The sequence below is a fragment of the Echiichthys vipera genome (genome assembly GCF_963691815.1).
Source record: "Echiichthys vipera genome assembly, chromosome: 11".
In the NCBI taxonomy this organism is placed as follows: Eukaryota; Metazoa; Chordata; class Actinopteri; order Perciformes; family Trachinidae; genus Echiichthys; species Echiichthys vipera.
The window spans coordinates 25,610,268-25,631,090 of record NC_139836.1 but is presented as its reverse complement, the minus strand read 5'-3'; the positions used below and the strand labels follow the sequence as shown (position 1 = coordinate 25,631,090).

The window sequence follows — 20,823 nt, the reverse complement described above, 5'->3', positions numbered from 1 at the left end:
GGAGACCACCGCTCAGTGTCGAGGTGTGGGCTTCAGGCTGCTTTTAAACAGAAAACAATCCACTATTTAAAACGCAATATCACCAGTGCATCCAAATATCTTGAATGAAGTTGGATTTATTGTTATTTTGTATCTGTAGTTGACACTTTTCCAATGATTTTAAAGGCAGTGCATCCCCAGTATTGCATATTATTCACATTAATACAAACGTAACAAGCCAAAAGACTGTATGGAAGTTAATGTCGAGCTACAAGAGGTCCCAGAACCAAAAGACTGGATGTTTGTCTCCAGCCTACACTGGTGGATACCATGCAGACATGATGTTGACAGGCTACGAGAACCAGACTGTAAAACTATTATGAACTGCAGTTGTAACCTGTGTGTTTGTTGACAGGGATGAAATGCATGATTATAAAAGGTTTATCCGGTCCTGACTTCATAAACAAATCAGGCCATATGGTCTGTTGATAACATACCTGACAATATGTTGAAAGCTGCTTCACTTATCCGTTAATAAACTGTTTACAAGCAGAGGAAGTGGAGCTGCTCTCCTCAATCCCGAACACACAGACGTTCGCTTTTTTTTTTACAAACGGCTCCGGACTGAAGATTAAAGTCACTTTGTGAGAATGAGACATGAAGCCGGAGTCAAAGGTGGATATTCTGTGTTTATCCCCGTGTTGTTGAGCTCGCGGTGCGCGGCTGGCTGCTCTCTCACAGGGTCCTCCCACCCCCCCTCCTCTCCGCACGACTTGCTGCAGCCCGGTGCGTTGTGTAAGACGCGACCTGTTATGGCCACCACTACTTCCGGGTTTCAGCAGTCTGGTCCAGATCCTCCGCTCCTCCTCAGCTCAACACACACATCCATTGTACACAAACGGGCAGGCGGCTCACGCATACACACGCACTCACACACATACAGACACATACACACACACACAAACATATATACGCACACTCGCGCAGCATCGATCGTGGCTCCTTTAAGAAAGCCTAAGCCAGAATTATCACCCCACCTCCTCTTGATCTCCTCTAGACGCTTTTGCATAAGAAAATCAAGCCGGGAGCCGAGAGTGATCAAAGAAAACGAGAGGAGAGCTGCTTCATTTTTTAACTGTGATTGTGACCATTAACATTTAGGTGGTGCCGATCCCGTGGAGACGCGCGTCGGACCATCATTCATCCGGTACTTTTGACAAGCCCTCGCGTTTTGACTGACAGGCGGAGTGGCAAAAAGCCATGAGAGTCGCCAGTTTTGTTTGAGGGGCTATTTTATTTTCATCCTGGTTTTGGAGAAAGGAGCCTGGCGCCGCTGCCCCGAGGATAGCCGAGGACCTATTCGCCGCGCCTGGGCTAAACTTGCGCAGAACGCGGGGGCTGGCTTCACCGTTCCGTGGACAGAGAGGCATACGGGATTTTGGCTGAGACATCTTCCCATTTATTTGGATTTTTCTTTCTTCATTTCGTCTCCACCCTGGCCTCAGAGGGGATTTATCTAAACTGAAAGGACGACCAGGGAGTCAGGAGGGTTATGGCGCAACGGGTACGTAGGGCAAAAAAAAAAGTTTCTCTAAGTCTGCTGTGCTTGAATGCAATCCTGCACTGTAACGTGGCTTAATGACACACGTACCCGCACGGACACACACACTCGCGGCGAAAGTTTCTGTCGTCTTCCTGACACATGGAGGCACAATTTCAATGTTGGCGTCTTTTGGCACGGTATTACGCACGGCCGCCCTCGTTAACTCCACAAACCGGCCCACTGAGGGACATTGGACGCGTGATCATATCTCACATCGGCTATGTTTTTTAGATTAGTTATGACAGGCCAGTTACTGCAAGCGAAATGGGGGAGGGCATAGCGGCAAAACAAATCCCCACATTTCTCCTCAGACTCTCCAGTCATGATTTCATACTGAGTGGAGCATTTATGAACAAAACAAAAATCCCTATTTCACCGTCAGTTCTCCTTCCTTACTCCACAAAAATGTGCCAAAACGTGCAATATTAGCGCAAAGACAGAGGGGCAGTTTTTAGTAATGAGGTGATGACAAACGCTTTGATTCATAGACTCCAGGGTTGCTTCAGTACAGCGGCTGGGATCTTCCCTCGGATAGTAAACAGTGCAAAAGCAGATATGTTGGGGACAAACCGGACACGTTCAGCTACTTAGTTTGGCCCTGGAGCTGCAGCACGCTACTGGGGTTTACACCTCTTTGCCTTTAGGGTCGAAATACTCCAATTTAAGTGATAATGCTTTTTACTCTTTTCCCCAGCACTTGTTTGTCACTTAAGAGAGCACCATCAATAATGCAAGCCTCTTTTTTTTAATCTGTAACAAAAGAAAAGGTCGAATGAAGCTTTTATTTACGCTTCTGCGTATCTGAGTCAACATTTCTGCGTTAAAACACACCAGCACCTGTTAAAAAACTGCCAAACAACTGTAAAGTCGAGGATACACGATTGAACTCAAAGCTGACACGTGAAAAAGTTTGAATATGTAGCTCGAGTGCAACACCGCCTGGGAAACGCAACACGCGTTCACTTGCATTTGTTGCATGCGGTAATCACAGTGTTCTCGATGGGTAATAACACGCTGCACAATTATGAGCCTTTAAAATAAGGAAACACTGCAAATAACAAGTCTAAGACATTTGTTGTTGTACACAGTGAAAACACAGGAAACCAGACTGGAGGTGTTAAACCGTACGTACAGCCTGGTTAAACATAATAACAACAACAACTGAGCCATGTAGCCCTAGTTTTACTTTGTTGTGATCTCACTATTTTTGAACATAATGAACAATTCATAACTATTTGATCTACAAGGGTCACCGTGAATAAGCTGATAGCAAAACTAGTTTTCATTACAGAATAAAAATGCTTGTTCCAGTGTAAATACTATCGTGCTGATCAAGTCACCTAAAAACTAGTTCTTCTGAAAATTAGTAAATATAAATGAAAATGTCTCTTGGTTTGCAGGAGTGTCAGTATTTTTTGGAAGGAAGCAGAAAAGGGCACCTCAGTGCACTAAAGTCAATTACCCACTTTGCATTAGGAATAATGTTGAAACACTTGTTTAAGAAATTAATGAAACTATTTCGCCTGGTTGCAATATTTTGAACTTTTCTATTAGAATAAAACTTGAGACTTGAGTTCTGACTTCTGCTACTTCATATAACTTTCATAATATATTCCTGACTTGTGGTTTTACAGCAAAGTTACAACTAGAGTTTGCCATATTCCTGTGCATGTATGTTCACTGTGGACTCGCGTGTTTGTTGTGTGCAGTACGAAGACTTGCCCCACTACGGGATGGACGGGGTGGGCATCCCGACCACCATGTACGGAGACCCGCACGGCGCCCGGTCCATGCAGGCGGTGCACCTCAACCACGGGCCCCAGCTGCACTCCCACCAGTATCCGCACACAGCCCACACCAACACCATGCCTCCCAGTATGGGCTCCTCTGTTAACGACGCTCTCAAGAGAGATAAAGACGCTATATACGGGTAGGTGCAAGCCTCAGGTCCGCGGGGAAACTCGCTCTTTGGCGGGCAGGCGTGCATCCTGAGGGGGAGGGCTAGTGGCTGCAAAGTCAGTTCCGAGCAGGGGAAAACACCGGCTGAATGCCCGGGACTGCCGTGCGCCTCGGTGAAGTGTTTCAGCAAAGCACTGGAGTCCAAACTGCAGAGGCGCTGGGAAGGAGAGGCTGCAGCTCCTTTGTTCCTTTAATTCTGCACAGCTCGGAACTGTGTTCTTTTAAAGTCACGTCATGTTTATCAGGCGTTTCTGCTGATAGACAATTGCACAAATTCTGGAGGAGTAAAATAAAAAAAAGTTATGGAGTTTATCTCCCAAATGTCTTATTTTGTTACTTAAAAATGTATTTCACTGTTAAGAATAATTATAAGGCAAAGTCCACTTTAATTAGAAGTCCTAATATATATATTTATTCGAATTTAAATTACTTTACTTTCATCGTTTATCGCGAGAAAAATAATTACCTCCTGTATTTTAACCATTTTAATTAATTGTGTGTAATGTGCCAGGCTTCGGCAAATTAACAATATATCATGTTTAAAGGAAATCCCACATATGCATGTCATTTATTAATTTACAGGAGTTAATTAAAAAAAAATGCTGAGCATGATACGTCCACCGAGGCTAAACAGGCCAGTGACAGTGTCTCCATCTTACGCCCCACTGACACAGTCTGCACATATTTACTCTGATGACTTTTAACAATAAATAATCAACAAATGTGCAAACACGTCGAGTCGCCTACAGCTCCAGAGGCTCTCGCCAAACGCACACACGCCTGGGATCTAAACGGAGACCTGTGCAAGAAAATTGTTTGACCGACTCTAAAGCTTTTATGCTATTAGGCGCGCCTAGATTTAATCACAGAAGTCTGCCCGCTGTTTGCAGCCTTTCTCCGAGCCTCTGCATAATATAATAGCATGGGCAGCAGCAGCAGCAGTCCCCATGGGCGAGTTGTTGGAGAGTAGCATGGCTGGCTAAATCTAGCCTGGAGTCGTCTTGACCCCGGCGCTGTTCTCTCTGGTGACATTTGCTATTGTGTGTGTTCCCAGGCACCCCCTGTTCCCCTTGCTTGCACTGATTTTTGAGAAATGTGAATTAGCGACTTGCACCCCCAGAGAGCCCGGGGTGGCGGGAGGAGACGTCTGTTCATCGGAATCTTTCAATGAAGACATAGCAGTGTTTGCAAAACAGGTCAGGAAAGTTTGACTTTTTTTTTTTTTTTTGTGTAATGTGCATGCCAGGGCTGAACTCTCACCTGCATGCATTAAGTGTGGAGCTCTGGGTAAAGTTAACCATGCATTGAGAGAAAAATAAAATGGCATTCACTAGTGAAAAAGTTCTTTAAAATGTTTTAATTTCATAAAAGTGTGTTTGCTGTGCGTAAAGAAGAATTAACACACCACGCCACGTCAACACTCGCACGTCACATTTAAATCCCAGGTTATTAGTTAGTTGAATATTTTTCAACTTTATGATATTTTATATTTATATATTCTGTGACAATGTTTTTGCTTTTAGATTCGGGCAGAAAAGCCTTTATTTTCATCGAATCCAGAATTGGATAATCTGGTAAGATCCATTTTATATCTATATGTTTGTATGACAAATGACATTTTCTGCACTTCCTCAGAGCATTTGTGAATCTAGCAGCTGTTGTTTGCATGTTTATTAGCGGGCTGTGTGTGTGTGTGTGTGTGTGTGTGTGTGTTTGTGTCAGAGCCATGTGGTGGTGGAAAAGTCAAAGCAGGATTGGAGGTGATGTTCCTCTTTCGGGGCTGTTTGATATCATGATGGCCCCCGGTTGTATCTGTAGATGAAGGGCCGCTTTTAGACAGCTGACACAAACCTTTGAACCCCGCCTGCAAAGTTGTTCTACCCATGCCTTCCACTTTGTACAGTTTTGTACTTTGAATGTGATGTGAGAGCAACGTTTTTCCTCACTACTCGTTGGTGCCTAATAGATCTCTGACTCTGAGGCTTATTGCAGCGCCAGTGTGTAATGTGTGCCTGCTCTCCATATTGCAATAACATCCAAGTTTAATATCAGTTCCACATTCATATGAATATTTTCCTCGTCTGCAGTCACTTGTATTGAGAAAAACGTGCCTGTTTAATATCAAGAGATGTGAGCAGCTCAATTTTTTTTATTGTTATTTTAATTTTTCAGATGATTCAAGCCATTCAAGTTTTACGATTTCATCTTCTGGAGCTGGAGAAGGTAATATTCTGTCGACGTCTCTGTCCGGTGTGCCACCACAGACCTATGGGCTCTATTTGCAACACAAAAATGTATTTTTGCTCGTCGGTTATAATTAGCGTCCAAATCAATCATGGGGCCATTTCTCTCCCGCGTTTAATCACGACGCAAGCTGTTACGACTGGAACGGATATCTCTGTGCCCAAATCTCCCCGCATGTGTTAATGAAGTTTAATGTTGGCACAAATTGCATGCAAGGTGAAACGTACAGGCGAACTTTGTGTGTGTGTGTGTTTTTGTTTTTTTTAGAAATGATTCTTTGTGGAGGGCAAAAGGCCCCAGGCAGCCATCTGTGGATAGAGGGAGTATATGGGTGTAAAACTCTGATTTGTCACCGTATCAGATGGACTACGGTAGCCCAACACAGTCAACATTAACCTCAACTTTAACATCGTGGAACATTATCACAGCTGTTCAAAGTTAAAGTTTTTAAAAACTTATTTCTCACGCACCGCCTTTTCCCACACGATGCACCCCGCGCCGTAAACAGGAGGCTGTGAACTTTATACTATAAAGAACATTTTAATGTAAATGCAGTAAAAGATGGTTTGCGCTTCTCTGTATTTCTCTGCCCCGTTTGACATTTTTGCGTCTCGGTGATGCGATGCGCCGCATTGGCAGTGATAATGTAATAAATCGACTAAATTAAACAGTTTACCTTAAATGTCAGTCAAGCGGGTCACCCTGCTCTAATGACCACTACCCGGGGCACCGATGATGAATTTAACACGGGTGTTGAGTGCGTTGTAGCCCCTGAGCCCTCTTGTCACTGTCAATTTTCGACGATATCTCTATTTTGAGAGGAGGGGGAAAAAAAATAAAGTTACTATCACAGGCCGGAGGGAGCGCACTGCCATGGCACGGCACGGGAACTGGACACACCTTAACTTAAATTAGTCTTATTGTAGTTTTTTAGATTTCAGAGCAAACGGGTAAAGAAATATTAAATTAATATAAGAGATAATTCGGTATTTTAGATGCAACAACTGTGCTGTGATCTTCGGGTTTGCCACATTGCCTTAAAATAAACTCTTTTGCATGTCAATGTCATGTCGTGTGTGTGAGTGTTTGTGCGTGATGGAGCTGTGTTGTGGTTGCACATGTCACTGTTGTGTGAAGATGTCCCTTTTGGGGGTGAGTCTGTGACGCCTCTGCCCCCTCTCCCTCTGAAGGTTCACGAGTTGTGTGACAATTTCTGTCACCGGTACATCAGCTGCTTGAAAGGAAAGATGCCCATCGACTTGGTCATAGACGACAGAGAGGGCGGGTCCAAGTCAGACAGCGAGGAAATCACAAGATCATCGGTGGCCCTTGATCAGGTACATCTCTCTCTCTCCCTCTGTGTGTGTGTGTGTGTGTGTGTGTGTGTGTGTGTGTGTGTGTGTGTGTGTGTGTGTGTGTGTGTGTTTGTGTGTGTGTGTGTGTGTGTGTGTGTGTGTGTGTGTGTGTGTGTGTGTGTGTGTGTGTGTGTGTGTGTGTGTGTGTGTGTGTGTGTGTGTGTGTGTGTGTGTGTGTGTGTGTGTGTGTGTGTGTGTGTGTGTGTGTGTGTGTGTGTGTGTGTGTGTGTGTGTTCTCCCTGCTGGCTATTCAGCTATTCTGGGTCACTACTCCGCACCGCCGTTATTTGCATATGATTAAGGCCGTTTTACATTCCATCCATCGGAATGAAAAAAAATTCTGAATAATGTTGCTATTATTGGCCCATTAAGACTTGAACCCGGAACCGACCTGGGGAGATTAGCTCCAAAAAGCATCGCCATAAACTTGACCCGCTTCGTGTCGATTTTAATTTAGTGCCTCTTTCCATTTTTCTCTCCTCTCGACGTCTTTTTGCACCAAAGCGAGGAGTTCTCATCCCTCCTGTGCTGTCTAAGAGCTCAGGAGAGCAGCAGCAGCAGCAGCAGCACGGGCTTCAGACTGTGGTGGAGGTGCCTTGGTTCCTCCACTGTGGAGTTCACGGTTCATTACGCGTCTTGTCAGTATTTTCCCTTAGACATGAGTGCACATTGCTTATCGAGACCCCTCGTCTCTCCCTCTCCTTATTTCGCTCCGAGCGCGCAGATTCAGCACCAAATATAAGGTTGATCTTCGAGGAGCTGTAGAAGCAGCGGGCATTAAAGGTAGATTAGGGAGTGTTTCCTTTTGTGCCGATATCAGAGATAACCACAGCCTTCATTATGTGCTCCACTGAGTGTTGGTACTCCGGGGACATTGTAGTGTGCGCACAGGCATGACCCTAATGGTCCATACACTGCCGTTAAATAATGATAACAGCAACCGATGATTAGAATTATGCAAATCTGGATTTGCGGCCATTAATAGCTGGAGTGATTTGCGCAGGAGACGGGGACTGCAGCCTATGAGACCATGTTTCAATAAGTTAAACTACCCCAGAGTTTCAAGGAATGGCTCAGGAGAGCGGCGGCAATAGCCTATGGATGCCGACGAGGGGAGAAAAATCAAGTGGCCAAATTAAAGGGATTAGTTGGATAGTCCGACATAAAAAGTAATGAAGCGATTAGGCTAAATAATTTAAATCCGCGGACTTCCATATGGTTGAGTGGCTGGTCTGAGTGGAGCGAGAGGCAGCCACCGGCTTTTATGTTCTCAGCTGAATGGCAGGACTGGGAGCGGACTGGGGCCCGACTGGGAAGCCCCCCCCCTTCACCCCACCCCACCCCGCCGCGCATGCACTCCTCCATCCCCGGCCCTTATGTCTGATTATGGAAATGAGAAAGATCACCCGGAAGATTATACTTCATTTAATCCACGGGCAGAATTAAATAACACAGACGCCACTTGTGCATTTAAGTGTCTCTTTGAACGGCTTGTTGTATTCTCTCTGGGATTCAGTTGTCAAAGTACTTTTTTTTTTTAATAGATAGGTCAGGACATGGAATGAAGCCTTATGGTATAGATATGGAAATAGAGTCTGCTAAAGCCCATGGGTTTCTAGGTATATGAAGAAAATGATGTTGTGCTTGAGGCACTGATGTGGATCTTTAATTGACTGTAAGATGAAGACATGGCCTATTTTAATGGTCCCTACATATAGCCAATTCAGGGCAAAATCACAGAAGCTTATGTTTACGCTGATGTGACAGAATAATATAAATGACCTACAGACACAGTTTGCATTACAGTGCAGTAACAAGTTTTTGACGGATGTGTAACATTGAGGGACAGGCTGATGTTCCAGTAGGATAACATGGAGACTGTCCACAACAGCAGGCTGTGTGTAAATGGGCATATCCAAACAGGCATAGGGTGCGTCCCTCTTACTGCTGAATACTTATATTGTCAGTCTAATAGCCCTGCACTACATAACTTACTTGCAGCTTAATATATATATATATATATATATATATATTTTGAGTTTTGTGGGCTATTTTTGTGTGACATCTTATCTGCGGTTGTTAGGCAGTGACATCCTTAACGAATTTGCGTTGTGTGCGCATTATCTCTTTCCATATGTATTTTTAATATATGCCCTCGGGCATAAAGTTGAAGTGGACTGGAAAAAAAATGCTGAGAATTTGCACAAAAGAACAATGTTAACAAGACAGAGAAAGCAGGCTCATTTATTCATAAACCAATTTATTCCAGTGAGGCGACTGTAGCAGAGGAGGAAAAAAAAAACGTCAGAGGAAAAAATACTTTGAATTTATTAAACTCAACAATCCAACAACGCTGACTTTCTTGCTGCATTATGCACCCTTGCGTCATCACAGTAATTTTCAGAATATTCTTTACATGTCTTTACATTGCTTTGTCAGCCTGCCCATGCAGGCAAGTATGGAGGGACGCGGGGCGCCCCTTTCAAAAGAAAGCAGAGCATAGCTGAGAGGTGAAAAAGTCAGAGAGGCTCTGCACTGGCTTGCGAATGCAGCCCAGCCAGTTTGGGCTCACCCTCCTGTGTTTGTGTGTCTCTCTCTGTATAGGTGTGTGTGTGTGCGCAAATGTGCATGAGCTGTGTGTATGCATTTGTCTACAAGTGTGTGTGTGTGTACGTGTGTATGTGTACGTTTGTGTGTGTGTGTGTGTGTGTGTGTGTGTGTGTGTGTGTGTGTGTGTGTGTGTGTGTGTGTGTGTGTGTGTGTGTGTGTGTGTGTGTGTGTGTGTGTGTGTGTGTGTGTGTGTGTGTGTGTGTGTGTGTGTGTGTGTGTGTGTGTGTGTGTTCAGACTGGTCTGATAAATGCAGCACCCCCCTCAGGTGCTATGTGAGTGGAGTGACTGGTTAGCACCAGTTGGACTTTATTAACCCTTTCCCTGCTGCTCCCTGGAGAGCTTCCCACCATGTTTGCCTCATTTCTTGACTTGAGCAGCACATTTCCAGTTGCCCCATTAGACACTCTGCTTTGAGTTCAGCCGTATATAAACATAAAAGACACAATAAAATGCCATTATTCTGAGTGAATGTTTCAGAGGCCCTTTAATGTGGAGAGGCTCGTGTCCACACTGAATATGGCTGCGTCTGTCTCAGTTCTTGTTGTTGTGGAAATGGGGCGGCAGTCGCTCCGCTGATTGCGTCCCTATTTGCCTGCTGCACATGTCCACCTCGGTCTAAAGAAGTGGGGAGGTATTTCCACGCCGCCGTTCTGTCATTTGCACGGTTGCCTTTAATTGCGCAGAGAGCACAGGGAGGGGCACAGCAATTTGCTAATGAACTCCGAGGGCCCGGGCTCTCCGCTGTAGAGCAGAACACTACTAATAGTGCTGAGGACTCACTCCAAGTCTCAAGAGCTCCTCCACTTGATTGAGCCATGCAGGCTGAAGTGGGGCTGGAAATAATTGAGATTTCCCTTAAAAATATTCTCCGCCTGCCTTTTTGTGGATGTGAGAGAGTCTTAAATGATTACGAATGGGCAGCAGTTGATCTGCTGAGTTAGTGTAGTGGAGCTGTGTTTTTACATTATAGAGGCTTTTGTGACACGTTATGGACTTTTTTTCCGCTGTTGAAATCATGTGAAAAGAATGTAAAAAAATAACTTTCAGTCTGAAATAACATCTATACATTTGGGATCCCTTGCTGTTTTTTTAGGTCCCGCACAATCTTTCCTAAACAAACCCTGCCTGTGTGAGTTTTTGTGTTGTGGTCACTGTGTAAGAATTCACTCTTGATAGCGCTATCGCGGTATCTTTTCCCAACAATTGGCGCTGTTATGCCATACAAGTGCTGGTTTCCAGGTCAGTGAGACCCAGCAGTGTTGGTTTAGGTAACTCTGGCGGTCAAAGAGTGACCCCCGGCCCCCTCCCCTCCTAACTCAATGGAAACCCTGACCGCTGGGGTCAGCCACTATTTTCCTAATCAGTACAACGCTATCACTAATCTATCCGCTTCTCGTTGAAGTATGGATCAAGTTACACCCAACTTAACGGGCACACACACACACACTCTCTCTCTCTCTCCCTTTTTCATTCCCCCTCTCCCCTACAGTGGCACGCTGCTGGTCGTGATACAAACTTTTGAATCATCGCGGTGATTGTCGGTAATAGCAGCTTTTGTAGTTGAATAGAAGAGAGGTTTGACCCCCACTCGCCCCCTCCCTCCTCTACACCTCCTCCTCCCTCCTCTACCCTGAACTCCCCCCCTTTTTTCCCTTTGGGGAGTGAATGCATGGCGGCTGTTAAGGATTCAACAAGTGATACAAAGAGGCGACCACGTGACTTGTGTGTTTCTTAGCCTCTTCATTATTGTGGTGGAATAGCAAGTAGGGGTGATTCTGATTAAGCAAATCAAGGCCAGGGTGACTTCAAAGAACAAGAGAGTCGGGAGCTTTGTATACTTTCATGCATTCTTAGTTCGTTTTTTTTAGTACCAGGTTCTCAACATTTTCAGTTGATTTATTATTTGTTGTTTCAATAATGCAGCAGTGCTGGAAACTAGTGCTCACTGGAGCCGCACAGTGTCATAGCTAGTTTTATGTGACAAACAAAATCCCAACTGCAAATAAACTTCTTGGCATGTGTCTCTTGTTACTTATGATGGGCGACCATGTCTGTCCCCGAGGCCTGCTGTGGTTTCTTCGGCTAAGTAAACAATAACCTGGCTTAACACGTGTGTACTTAGCTAATGGAAAGTTCCTCTCCCCCTTAACCCCCTGCGAGCCTCTAACAATGGCCGCCGTCACAAACAGCCCGTCTCCAAGGGATCCGCCGAGAACATCCCGGCGCAGCGGCTGCAAGTCAAGCTAGGCTAGGCTAATGAAGAAGCCACGGCAAAACGTGTCATTAAGAAATGATGCCCTGCCTTTTCATCCTCAGCTCAATAAAAAAGCTTTGTTTGGGGTTAGATAGCACCGAGGGGAGAGCACTCGAGTTAATGTTTTTGTTTGGATTACAGCTCACAGAGTGTAAACAAGGAGTCCGCGTCGAGAGCTGAAGTGGAAGAGGCCACAGAGAAAGAAAATCAGTTTGTCAGTTTCCGCGAGTGTCATCTAAATGGACTTTGAAAGCTCTGGTAATTATCTCAAACATGTAATTATCTCTGGTTGTCTCCACGAGGTTAACCCAGCAGTTTTAAAAAGCCGCTCGAAGAGTACCTGACGGCTATTCAAGTTAGCATACTTTACTTACTCAAGAGACCAAATCCAGTTTTCTCCCTCACCCCCTTCAGCAATTATAAGGTTATTTCTTCTTTCTTTGTCTATTGTGAAGAGTTAAGGAGGAAGGGGAGTGGTGAACAGAATGGGAGGGAGGAGGGTCCTTTTGCTCTCTCTCTCTCTCTCCCTTTTTTTTTTTTGCAGCAGCACGCATACCATTATCAGCCCCGCTTTTCATTTTGGAAGCACTAATATTGAAGCGGGGGAGGAGAGGGGTGGAGGGAGCAGAGAAAGCGGAGGTAGTTGGGCAAGCACTTGCCTGGCCGGTTATCAGAGAGGCAGATCCTGCTTTATCTAGTCACAGTGGAAAGCAAAGTAAACACCGGTTTACAATAGCTGGCCTTTCAGTCCCTTTCACTAACAGCTTCCCGACTAGCATTCAGCTGAGTGGGAGAATGTGTCCCGAGTTATTGCGAGCCATCTCGCCGCTGCAACACATGGCATTCTCGCAGATTTCAACTTGAGGAAGCGGCGCTGTTGCAAAGGTCAAAAATGGTGTTAAAGAAAACAACCGCAGAGAACATACGCACCAAAGCATTCTGGGGGATGGAGTAGCCCGACTGTCATCTTTGATTCAGATGTACCACCAGTGAAGAGTGTATGTGTGTGGGGTTATTTGGATATTTATGTCTGTGCTGTTAAGTATGCACATATGATTATTCCTGCATGCTCGCTGGCACAGAGTGAAAAGTAAATATCCATATCATCACAAAAGATATTTCAGAGTGAGGGAAGGTGGGGAGGGTTGGGGAGGGGGGCAAAGCACAACAACCTTAACCATTTTCTTTATTATTGCAAATGAATTGGCAAGGCAACATTTCTTGCATGAGCGCTTGTATGATATGGGGCCTGGCACAGCGAGAAAGGGAAGCCCCCCTCACATCTTAGACGCAGCACAATGAGAATGCATTGGATTGGAATGCCTCACTGATCATAGCGGAATCAGAATTTCCAGCAAGGAAAATCTTTTCATGGCGCATTAGGGCGGTGGAAGGAGGAGAAATGGTAATGAAAAAAAAAAAAAAAAAGGTATGCACGGCTCACAAACAGGGTCCCTTCAGCTTGGCGTGGCAGATTTAAGAACTTTAGCTAAAGCTAGGCAGAATAGAATGTGGAAAATTGAATTTACTAAACAATTAAGCATTGAATTAATCTACAGCGGTACAGGAGAGAGCGAGAGGGAGGAAGAGAGAGGGGAGAGAGAGGGAGGGAGAGAGAGAGGGAGAGAGAGAGGGCGAGAGACCATGGCGGCTCATTAAGGGGGCAGAATAAATCAAGTGTGTGGATATGTGTGCAGAGGAACAGCTCTCTCTAGCTTTCTGTTTATGCATCTATCTCTCGTGGATTTACATATCCCATATCTTAAAGTCACTCTGTGTGCTGTAGTCTTGTTGGCAGAGGGTGTGTGTGTGTGTGTGTGTGTGTGTGTGTTTTTGTCTGTCGCTGTGTGTCTTGTGGTCAAGGTGTGTGCTTTGTTAAATATGGACTGTGAGTATGGTGGTTCTGTGACGTGTTTGCATAAGGTAGATAAAAGGTATGTGCAAGTGTATGTACAAGCTAAGTGACCAGTTTATTTGTGTATGGGTGTGTGCACACATGCTGTGCGATCTGTGTGTGCTGGCATGTGTGTGTGTGTGTGTGTGTGTGTGTGTGTGTGTGTGTGTGTGTGTGTGTGTGTGTGTGTTGTGTGATCTCAGCCGTGTGTGTATTAATTGAGTGTTAGATCAGTGCCGGGCCTGTTCCGTCCAAGGGCGGCCTGTGATTATAAATAAACTCCCCGTCCCCGCGGAGATGCCACCAGGCCCTGTCTGAGCCCCGCCCCCTTTCCCATGGGGCCTCAGCGGCCACCTCCCAGCAGGCAAAGCACTCTTTTGTTCAATTACAGCTAATGCAATGGTTTGCCACTTCCCCCTCCGCTTTCTAATTATATTTTCAAGTGGAATTTGTTAGAGAATTAAAACAAAAAGAAAATGAAAAAACATATCCTTTTTTTTGCAGAGCAGAGTCTCTTGGGTTTTTTTTATTCTTGCCTTTCGACATCCCCGGGGTACTGCGCTCTTCTTTTTTCTTTCCACAGAGGTCTGAATAAACAAGTTCTGCTCCTTTTTTTAAAAGCTGCACTTTCGGAGGAGCTGGCAGAAGCCGGAGTTAACCGTTTGCGCGCTGAGCATGTGGTCTGGATTACCTCACTTCAAATGTTCTCTGGAGTTACTCGGCCATGCAGGGGTGTTTCATTTTTCACTGTTGTATGGTCAGGGAAAAAAAGAATTTGTGGGGAGTGGGAAAAAAGAGACCCTCTTGGTGTCTTATCCCTGTTAAAATCAACGTTTATCTACCCAATCACTATCCTAGTTATGCCTTTGTGCAGCGACTTTCCTCTTTATTGCAAAGCCTCAAAACCTAATTTGGAAAACAACGATTATATCGTCCATGTAAGCACTGGATTATAATTTCATAGCCCAGGAACATCAAACGCGCTCTAATAAACCCCAAATGTGTTGCATTTGCTGAGTTGTATATTCTTTTTTTGTTATTTTATTCCCTCTAAATTTTGTTTAAAACAACCCTGTGTCATGAATTAACGTCTGCTCCTTTTTTTCATAATTCTAAACTCGACTCCAAATCCTCCTCGCGGAGAAAGCTCTGCTTGTAGTATCGCAATTGAAACCAGTTGTTCCCCAGTGTGTTTCTCTCGTCTCCCTCCTCTCTCCCTCCATCTGGGTTTCTATCACTCATTTTGTCACGTAGCCCTAAAAGCGTGATGCAAACGCCACATTGCCCCCTTGATATCTGCTTCATTTGATTTGACAGAGCAAAGATAGGCACACGCGGGGCGGCAGAGCAGGCTCCAGTAAGCGTTTGTGTGTGTTTTGTGTTTTTTGCGTGTTTGCTCGTGAAAGCTAGCCGCGTGTGATAAGACATTAGCTTCCATTATCTTCTATTTTAAGGTCTCTTTTCTCTCCTGTCCTCGGTGCTAATGTTGCTTATTAGAGGCTCTGAGAGATAAGAGGTAACATCTGGTTAAATTTCAGTAATATGCAGCAGCTTCCTGTGATTTGTGTGTGTGTGTGTGTACGTTGTCTACTATGTCTTTGTTATATGTGTGTGTGCGGGAACTAAATATGCTAGTATCTGAATTTGTGTCTTTGTATGTGATATCTGCTTACCTGTTTGTGTTTGAACTCTATTTGTTGTGTGTGTGTGTGTGTGTGTGTGTGTTTGTTTCTTCTCTTTATCCTCCTGCCTGGACCATTTGCTCCCCTGCTGTCCAGTGTGCAGCTGACACTCATCTGGCCTACGACTGTCCTTTACTCTTCTCACACACACACACACAAACACACATACACATACACACACACACACACACACACACACACACACACACACACACACACACACACACATACACATACACATACACATACACACACACACACAAACACACACACACACACCTTGCTATATATAAACCCAGGTCTCCCGGGCCTCTTTTGTCTAGTCAGCTGCTTGTGTTCATCTGTTATTCTTCCTGAAGTCGTACAGAGAGGAATGAACGTCCACTCTGTGGTAATACCTCGACTTTTTCATTGTCCGTATAAAGTTTTAAATCAGCGTCAGTCGGTTGGTCATGCTGTATTTCTGTTTCATTTTTTGTTTGAGGAAAGATTGTGGGAAAACTTCAGCTTATTTGGTTATGTCTCCGTCTCGGCTCTGCCTTTCAAAGTGAAACTCAAATCTACATTAGTGGGATTGGTCATCCATTTTTGTTTCATTTTTTGGACAAAAACAGAGGATTTATACGTATGTAGCAATACTTTGAGTTCTTTACCTCTCTCTCTCTCTCTCTGGTCGGCTCTGCTCGGATGACATCACTCTCTGGCGCTCGCTGCGGCCTATCTTAAGTTGTAGCTGTTTTGTATTTTCATCTGCTAGTGGTTTGAGCCAAATGGAGGCAGCCGTGGATTGCATGCCTCAGAAAGCTGGGAACTAATACAACATGTTCGCTCGCTATTCGTCTGGGCCCTTTCTCTTCATCGAGCCCCCATAATCGTCATTCCATAAGATTGTTGCGGGGGCTCACACACACTGCGTGACTGGGCTGAGATGAGTGTGAGCTTGTGTTTTTGTGTGGACTTCCTTCCACACGCTGCTTATACTGACACAAGTTTTCAAAACAGGCTAATAAAATATGCCCCGTTAGAAAATAAGTAAAAATCCACACAACTGATGATGGAAGAATAACACAAGCAGTTAATATTCAATCAACTGACGTCTATGCGCTCTCTCTCTCTCTCTCTCTCTCTACGACAGACGTCCTGGAACAGAGATCATGATGACACGGCGTCCACACGCTCTGGAGGAACGCCAGGGCCGTCCAGCGGCGGACACACATCACACAGCGGCGACAACAGCAGCGAACAGGGTAAGGGATTGACTTTCTTCGTCTGCATCTTTTTCTTATTAATCAGTTGAAGGAGCGTTTACATGTAGACCCCCGGGCTGAGTTTATTATTTATACCATTATATCGTCAACTTCATTACGAGGTCAGATGAGGTTTCACACGCTCATTCAGGATGTTTGAAGAGGGAGTTTTGCAACAGTTGCTGCAAGTAGCTCAAAGAGAGGTCAGAGGTCACGGTCTATATAAGATCACTTGTTAGGCAATCCTCGTCTTGTTCTGGGACACATCGGCAGAGAACACACGGTCTGGTAGGTGGCTCATATCCAAGTCAAGAGAGCGGCGCTTGTCCTCTTGGTGTCACCGGAGCAGTTGTTTGGATTAATGCTAACAGTCTGTTAGCATGCGGTCTGCTTTACATCTGATCATATCATGTTTATGTTCTCCAACTTTAATAATATTCCAGAATATAGAGCTCATAATTTGTGTACTGTTTGACCACTGAGTTTGCAGAGTAGGTGGCTCTCTCTGCCCTTTGTTCTGTTGTCATATGATCCCCTTGTCATACGATGGTGATGACAATTTGCATGTTTTAGTGGTGTTGAAAGGATTGCACGCACCTGTTTGTTTAAGGAAGTCGAAGTTGGAGAGAGGGATACTTCTTTGTTACGTTAATGATCAGTCATATACCTTTTATTAAGCAGCTTTGAAGCATCTTGCATCTTTGACAGTCTATGCACTTGAACTTACACTAAAATGCTCTGGGAAGGAATTGTAAATGAAAGGTGCTAAATTTAAAATGTGCATTATGTTTAGCCACAGTTTTGAATGGCCTAACACATTCATCCACATTCATGGACCTGCTCCCTCTGCTGAGGCTGGATGTGTATGGATTGTGTGTGTGTGTGTGTGTGTGTGTGTGTGTGTGTGTGTGTGTGTAGCAGTGGGAGGATGGGTTTGCGGTGGTGGGGAGCGGCGTGGCAAACAAACTGTAGGCAAAAAAGCAACTTCATATATTATTGAAGGCGATGTCAAGGCGAGTAGTCTGCGGGGTTGCCAGTGCCAGGAGGCAGATCCTGGGTGGGAGCAGAGAGCGCCGCCATGCCTTCCACTCCAATGAGCGGCCATTTATATAGTCAACGCACTCTCGATCTCTCTTTGTCTCTCCGTCTGTCTCATCTTCTCTCTTTCTGTCTTTCACACACATTCTCTCTCTCTCTCTCTCCCTCTCTCTCTCTCTCTCCCTCTCCCTCTCTCTCTCTCTCCTTCTCCCCCTCTCTCTCTCTCTCTCCCCCCCTCTCTCTCTCTCTCTCTCTCCCTCTCTCACTTGTCATTAATGGTCGACAGGAGCTGAGGGACTGAGAGGTGAGACACGAGTGGAGATAAGAATAAAAGATAGACAGATGATGTGCAAGAGGAGAAATTACAGTGAAACAGAGGAAGACAAGGCAATATTTGTGTGTGTGCGTGTGTGTGTGTGTGTGTGTGTGTGTGTGCGGGTACGCCTCTACCTCTGATGACTAATGGTCTGGGGTAGCCAGGCAAGATCTGATTGGTCGCTCTAATGAGCGCGCTCTGTGCCGAATTTGGGCTCCTGCTTCTGTGACCTTTGCCCTCTATTGACCAAACTGACACTTCATTTTTCACATCTTTCCAATTATAGGCTCACTCCTTATGTTGGCCCCGCCTCCTCTCACTCTCTCACACCCCCCCCTTTTCCATTGTAGGTTTTTGTTTGTTGTTGAAGTTCATTAGAGGGTAAAAAGTGGGGTTGTGAGTGTGTGTGTGTACATGTGCAAGTTCTGCATGTGTATGTGTGTTGGTGTGTGTCAGTGCAATGAATAAGGTGCTTAGATTTGTCCCAAGTGTTACAGGAGAGCACTGCACGTATGGAGATATCAGGGTGTCTCCGGGTTTTGAAACATGCTTGTTAAATTATGTATATCTAGGATTGGGGGAAAAAAGTCGAAAAATCACACAAAAAAACTTCATATACTATAAACGTATAATATAATCATAGCATAGATATTTATATATATATATAAACTTCATATTCTTGCATCCACACACATTATAATCACATCATCAATATCTTATTGTTGTAATTTCTCTTTACAGTTGCAACTTTCATGAACTATTTTGTACCAGTACTTATATCATTTTTACGCTCACACACACACACACACGCACACGCACACGCACACGCACACGCACACGCACACGCACACGCACACGCACACACACACACACACACACACACACACACACACACACACACACACACACACACACACACACACACTGTCTCGAGGATCAGGACACAGTTACTACCGGAGGACATCTTGGACTGGTTTCAGGTTTATGTGGGTTAAGAGCTATCACTGCTGCGTCATTTTGGCTCTGGCAAATTGTGTGTCAGACACTTGGTAATCCCAGTAAGCTGGTTATTTATCTGTTTGGCACTTTGCTCACTCTCTCCCCAACATATTTACCCCACCGTCTCTCTCCTCCCTCTTTTCTCACTCTTTCATCTTTGCATCCTCCCTCTCTTCTCCAGTTTTCCCTTGTCTCCCACCTACTCTCGCGTCTTCCTCTTTCATTTTGTTCTCAGTCGGTATCTCTCTCCCTGTGAACCCACCGTGCTTTTCTCTCTCCTCCCCCTGTTTTCTTCCGTGCCTCCCACTCGCTCTAACATGTTACCTTTGTTTATCCTTCTTCTTACTTTCCCTTTTCTCTCACCTGTCTTTGTTCCCTTTGCTCTCTCCTCCTTCCCCAGGTTTCTCTCTTCCACTTTTCAAATCCGTGTTTTCCTCTTTGTTTTCATCTTTTTCTCTAATCTTTCCTCTTTGTGCTGTTTCTTTCTTGTTCTTCATCCCCCTTTCCTTATCCTGTTTATCTTTTAGTTTTCTTTCTTCCTTGCTTCTCTTCTCAAGCTTTACTTCTCTCATCATTCCCTGGTTCATTCCTCCATGTTTCATTCTTGTATTTCCCCCCTCCTCTGTCTCTCTTCTACCTTTACAGATTGCGTTCTCACTGACCTTTCCCTCTCAGTCTCTCTCCTCCACTTTCTTCATTTTCTTCCCCTCTGCCCGTAGAGCTGCACAGCTAATGGCCATCTTTCTCTCCTTTCACTCATTCTTTTTCTCTCTGTCATCTATCCTTCAATCCAACCCCTTTACTCCTTCTCCTCAGTCTATCAAGCCACCTACTCTCCATCCAGACCTCATCCTTCACTCAATCTTTCCCTGATTCTTTCCTGTTTGCCTCTCTATCTCCTGCCCCCATCTTCCCTCCACCCTCCCCCTCCAGCAGAGCGAAACAGCTCAGAGGAAGGATGCTGGATGTTGGAGGGCCTTTAACTAGTGAACTCCAGTCTCCTCTCAGCCTTTTTTCCGAGGCTATTCCTGAGACAAACACATGCTCCGCTCTGCCCTCTCCTCTGAACGGTTCAGTGCCCACTAGTATAGAAATCCCCTTTTCTACCCGGAAACGAAGAGTTCACAGTCTCAAATCCAAGAGCTGCAGGAATTGCGAGGAATGTCTCCGCATTACTTAAGACCAGAGATCTCCATGCACACGTTGTTAAACCCGATTGCAGGACAAGATACTCTTTGTAATGCAGAATAATCAATAACATGATAAAGTGATTTTAAAGACGTAATGGTAATTCCTGGGCCTTTTATTCATCAGTGTGTTTTGCAGTTGTTTGTCAGTGTCAGTAAGAATGTCAGCAGTTAAAAAAACAAAATATTTTTTATTTTTGCATGTGGTGACAACGCTCGCATGCTCGCAAGTTCTTATGGGTGTTTATGCTTTGACCACAACGCCAATGGTATTGTTTTTTTTAAAGCACTGAATTCCACTGGCAATCAGAAGAAAATGGAGGGAGGATCACATTTGCTTCACACACATTAAAATCAGTCCTGGGTGTCTCCTCTCTCCCTAAAAGAGCAGACAAAGAAGAAAGCCTCTTATTTTTCTCCTCCCTTTCTCTGGGAGGTCTTTGTAAACATCCAGC

At 44.8% G+C, this 20,823-nt stretch overlaps 1 protein-coding gene across 1 annotated transcript in view; it reads left to right on the top strand.

Moving 5' to 3' along the window:
• The first annotated feature begins 863 nt into the window (after window positions 1-863).
• Window positions 864-20,823, top strand: part of meis1b (Meis homeobox 1 b) — an 82,816-nt gene continuing 62,856 nt past the window's right edge. Inside the window, exons 1-7 of the mRNA XM_083923589.1 lie at window positions 864-1,543; window positions 3,292-3,512; window positions 4,596-4,737; window positions 5,065-5,115; window positions 5,714-5,764; window positions 6,976-7,122; window positions 16,717-16,828. Of these exons, the coding sequence (XP_083779715.1) occupies window positions 1,532-1,543; window positions 3,292-3,512; window positions 4,596-4,737; window positions 5,065-5,115; window positions 5,714-5,764; window positions 6,976-7,122; window positions 16,717-16,828 (736 nt within the window). The 5' untranslated portion in view covers window positions 864-1,531. The remainder of the gene's footprint in view (window positions 1,544-3,291; window positions 3,513-4,595; window positions 4,738-5,064; window positions 5,116-5,713; window positions 5,765-6,975; window positions 7,123-16,716; window positions 16,829-20,823) is intronic.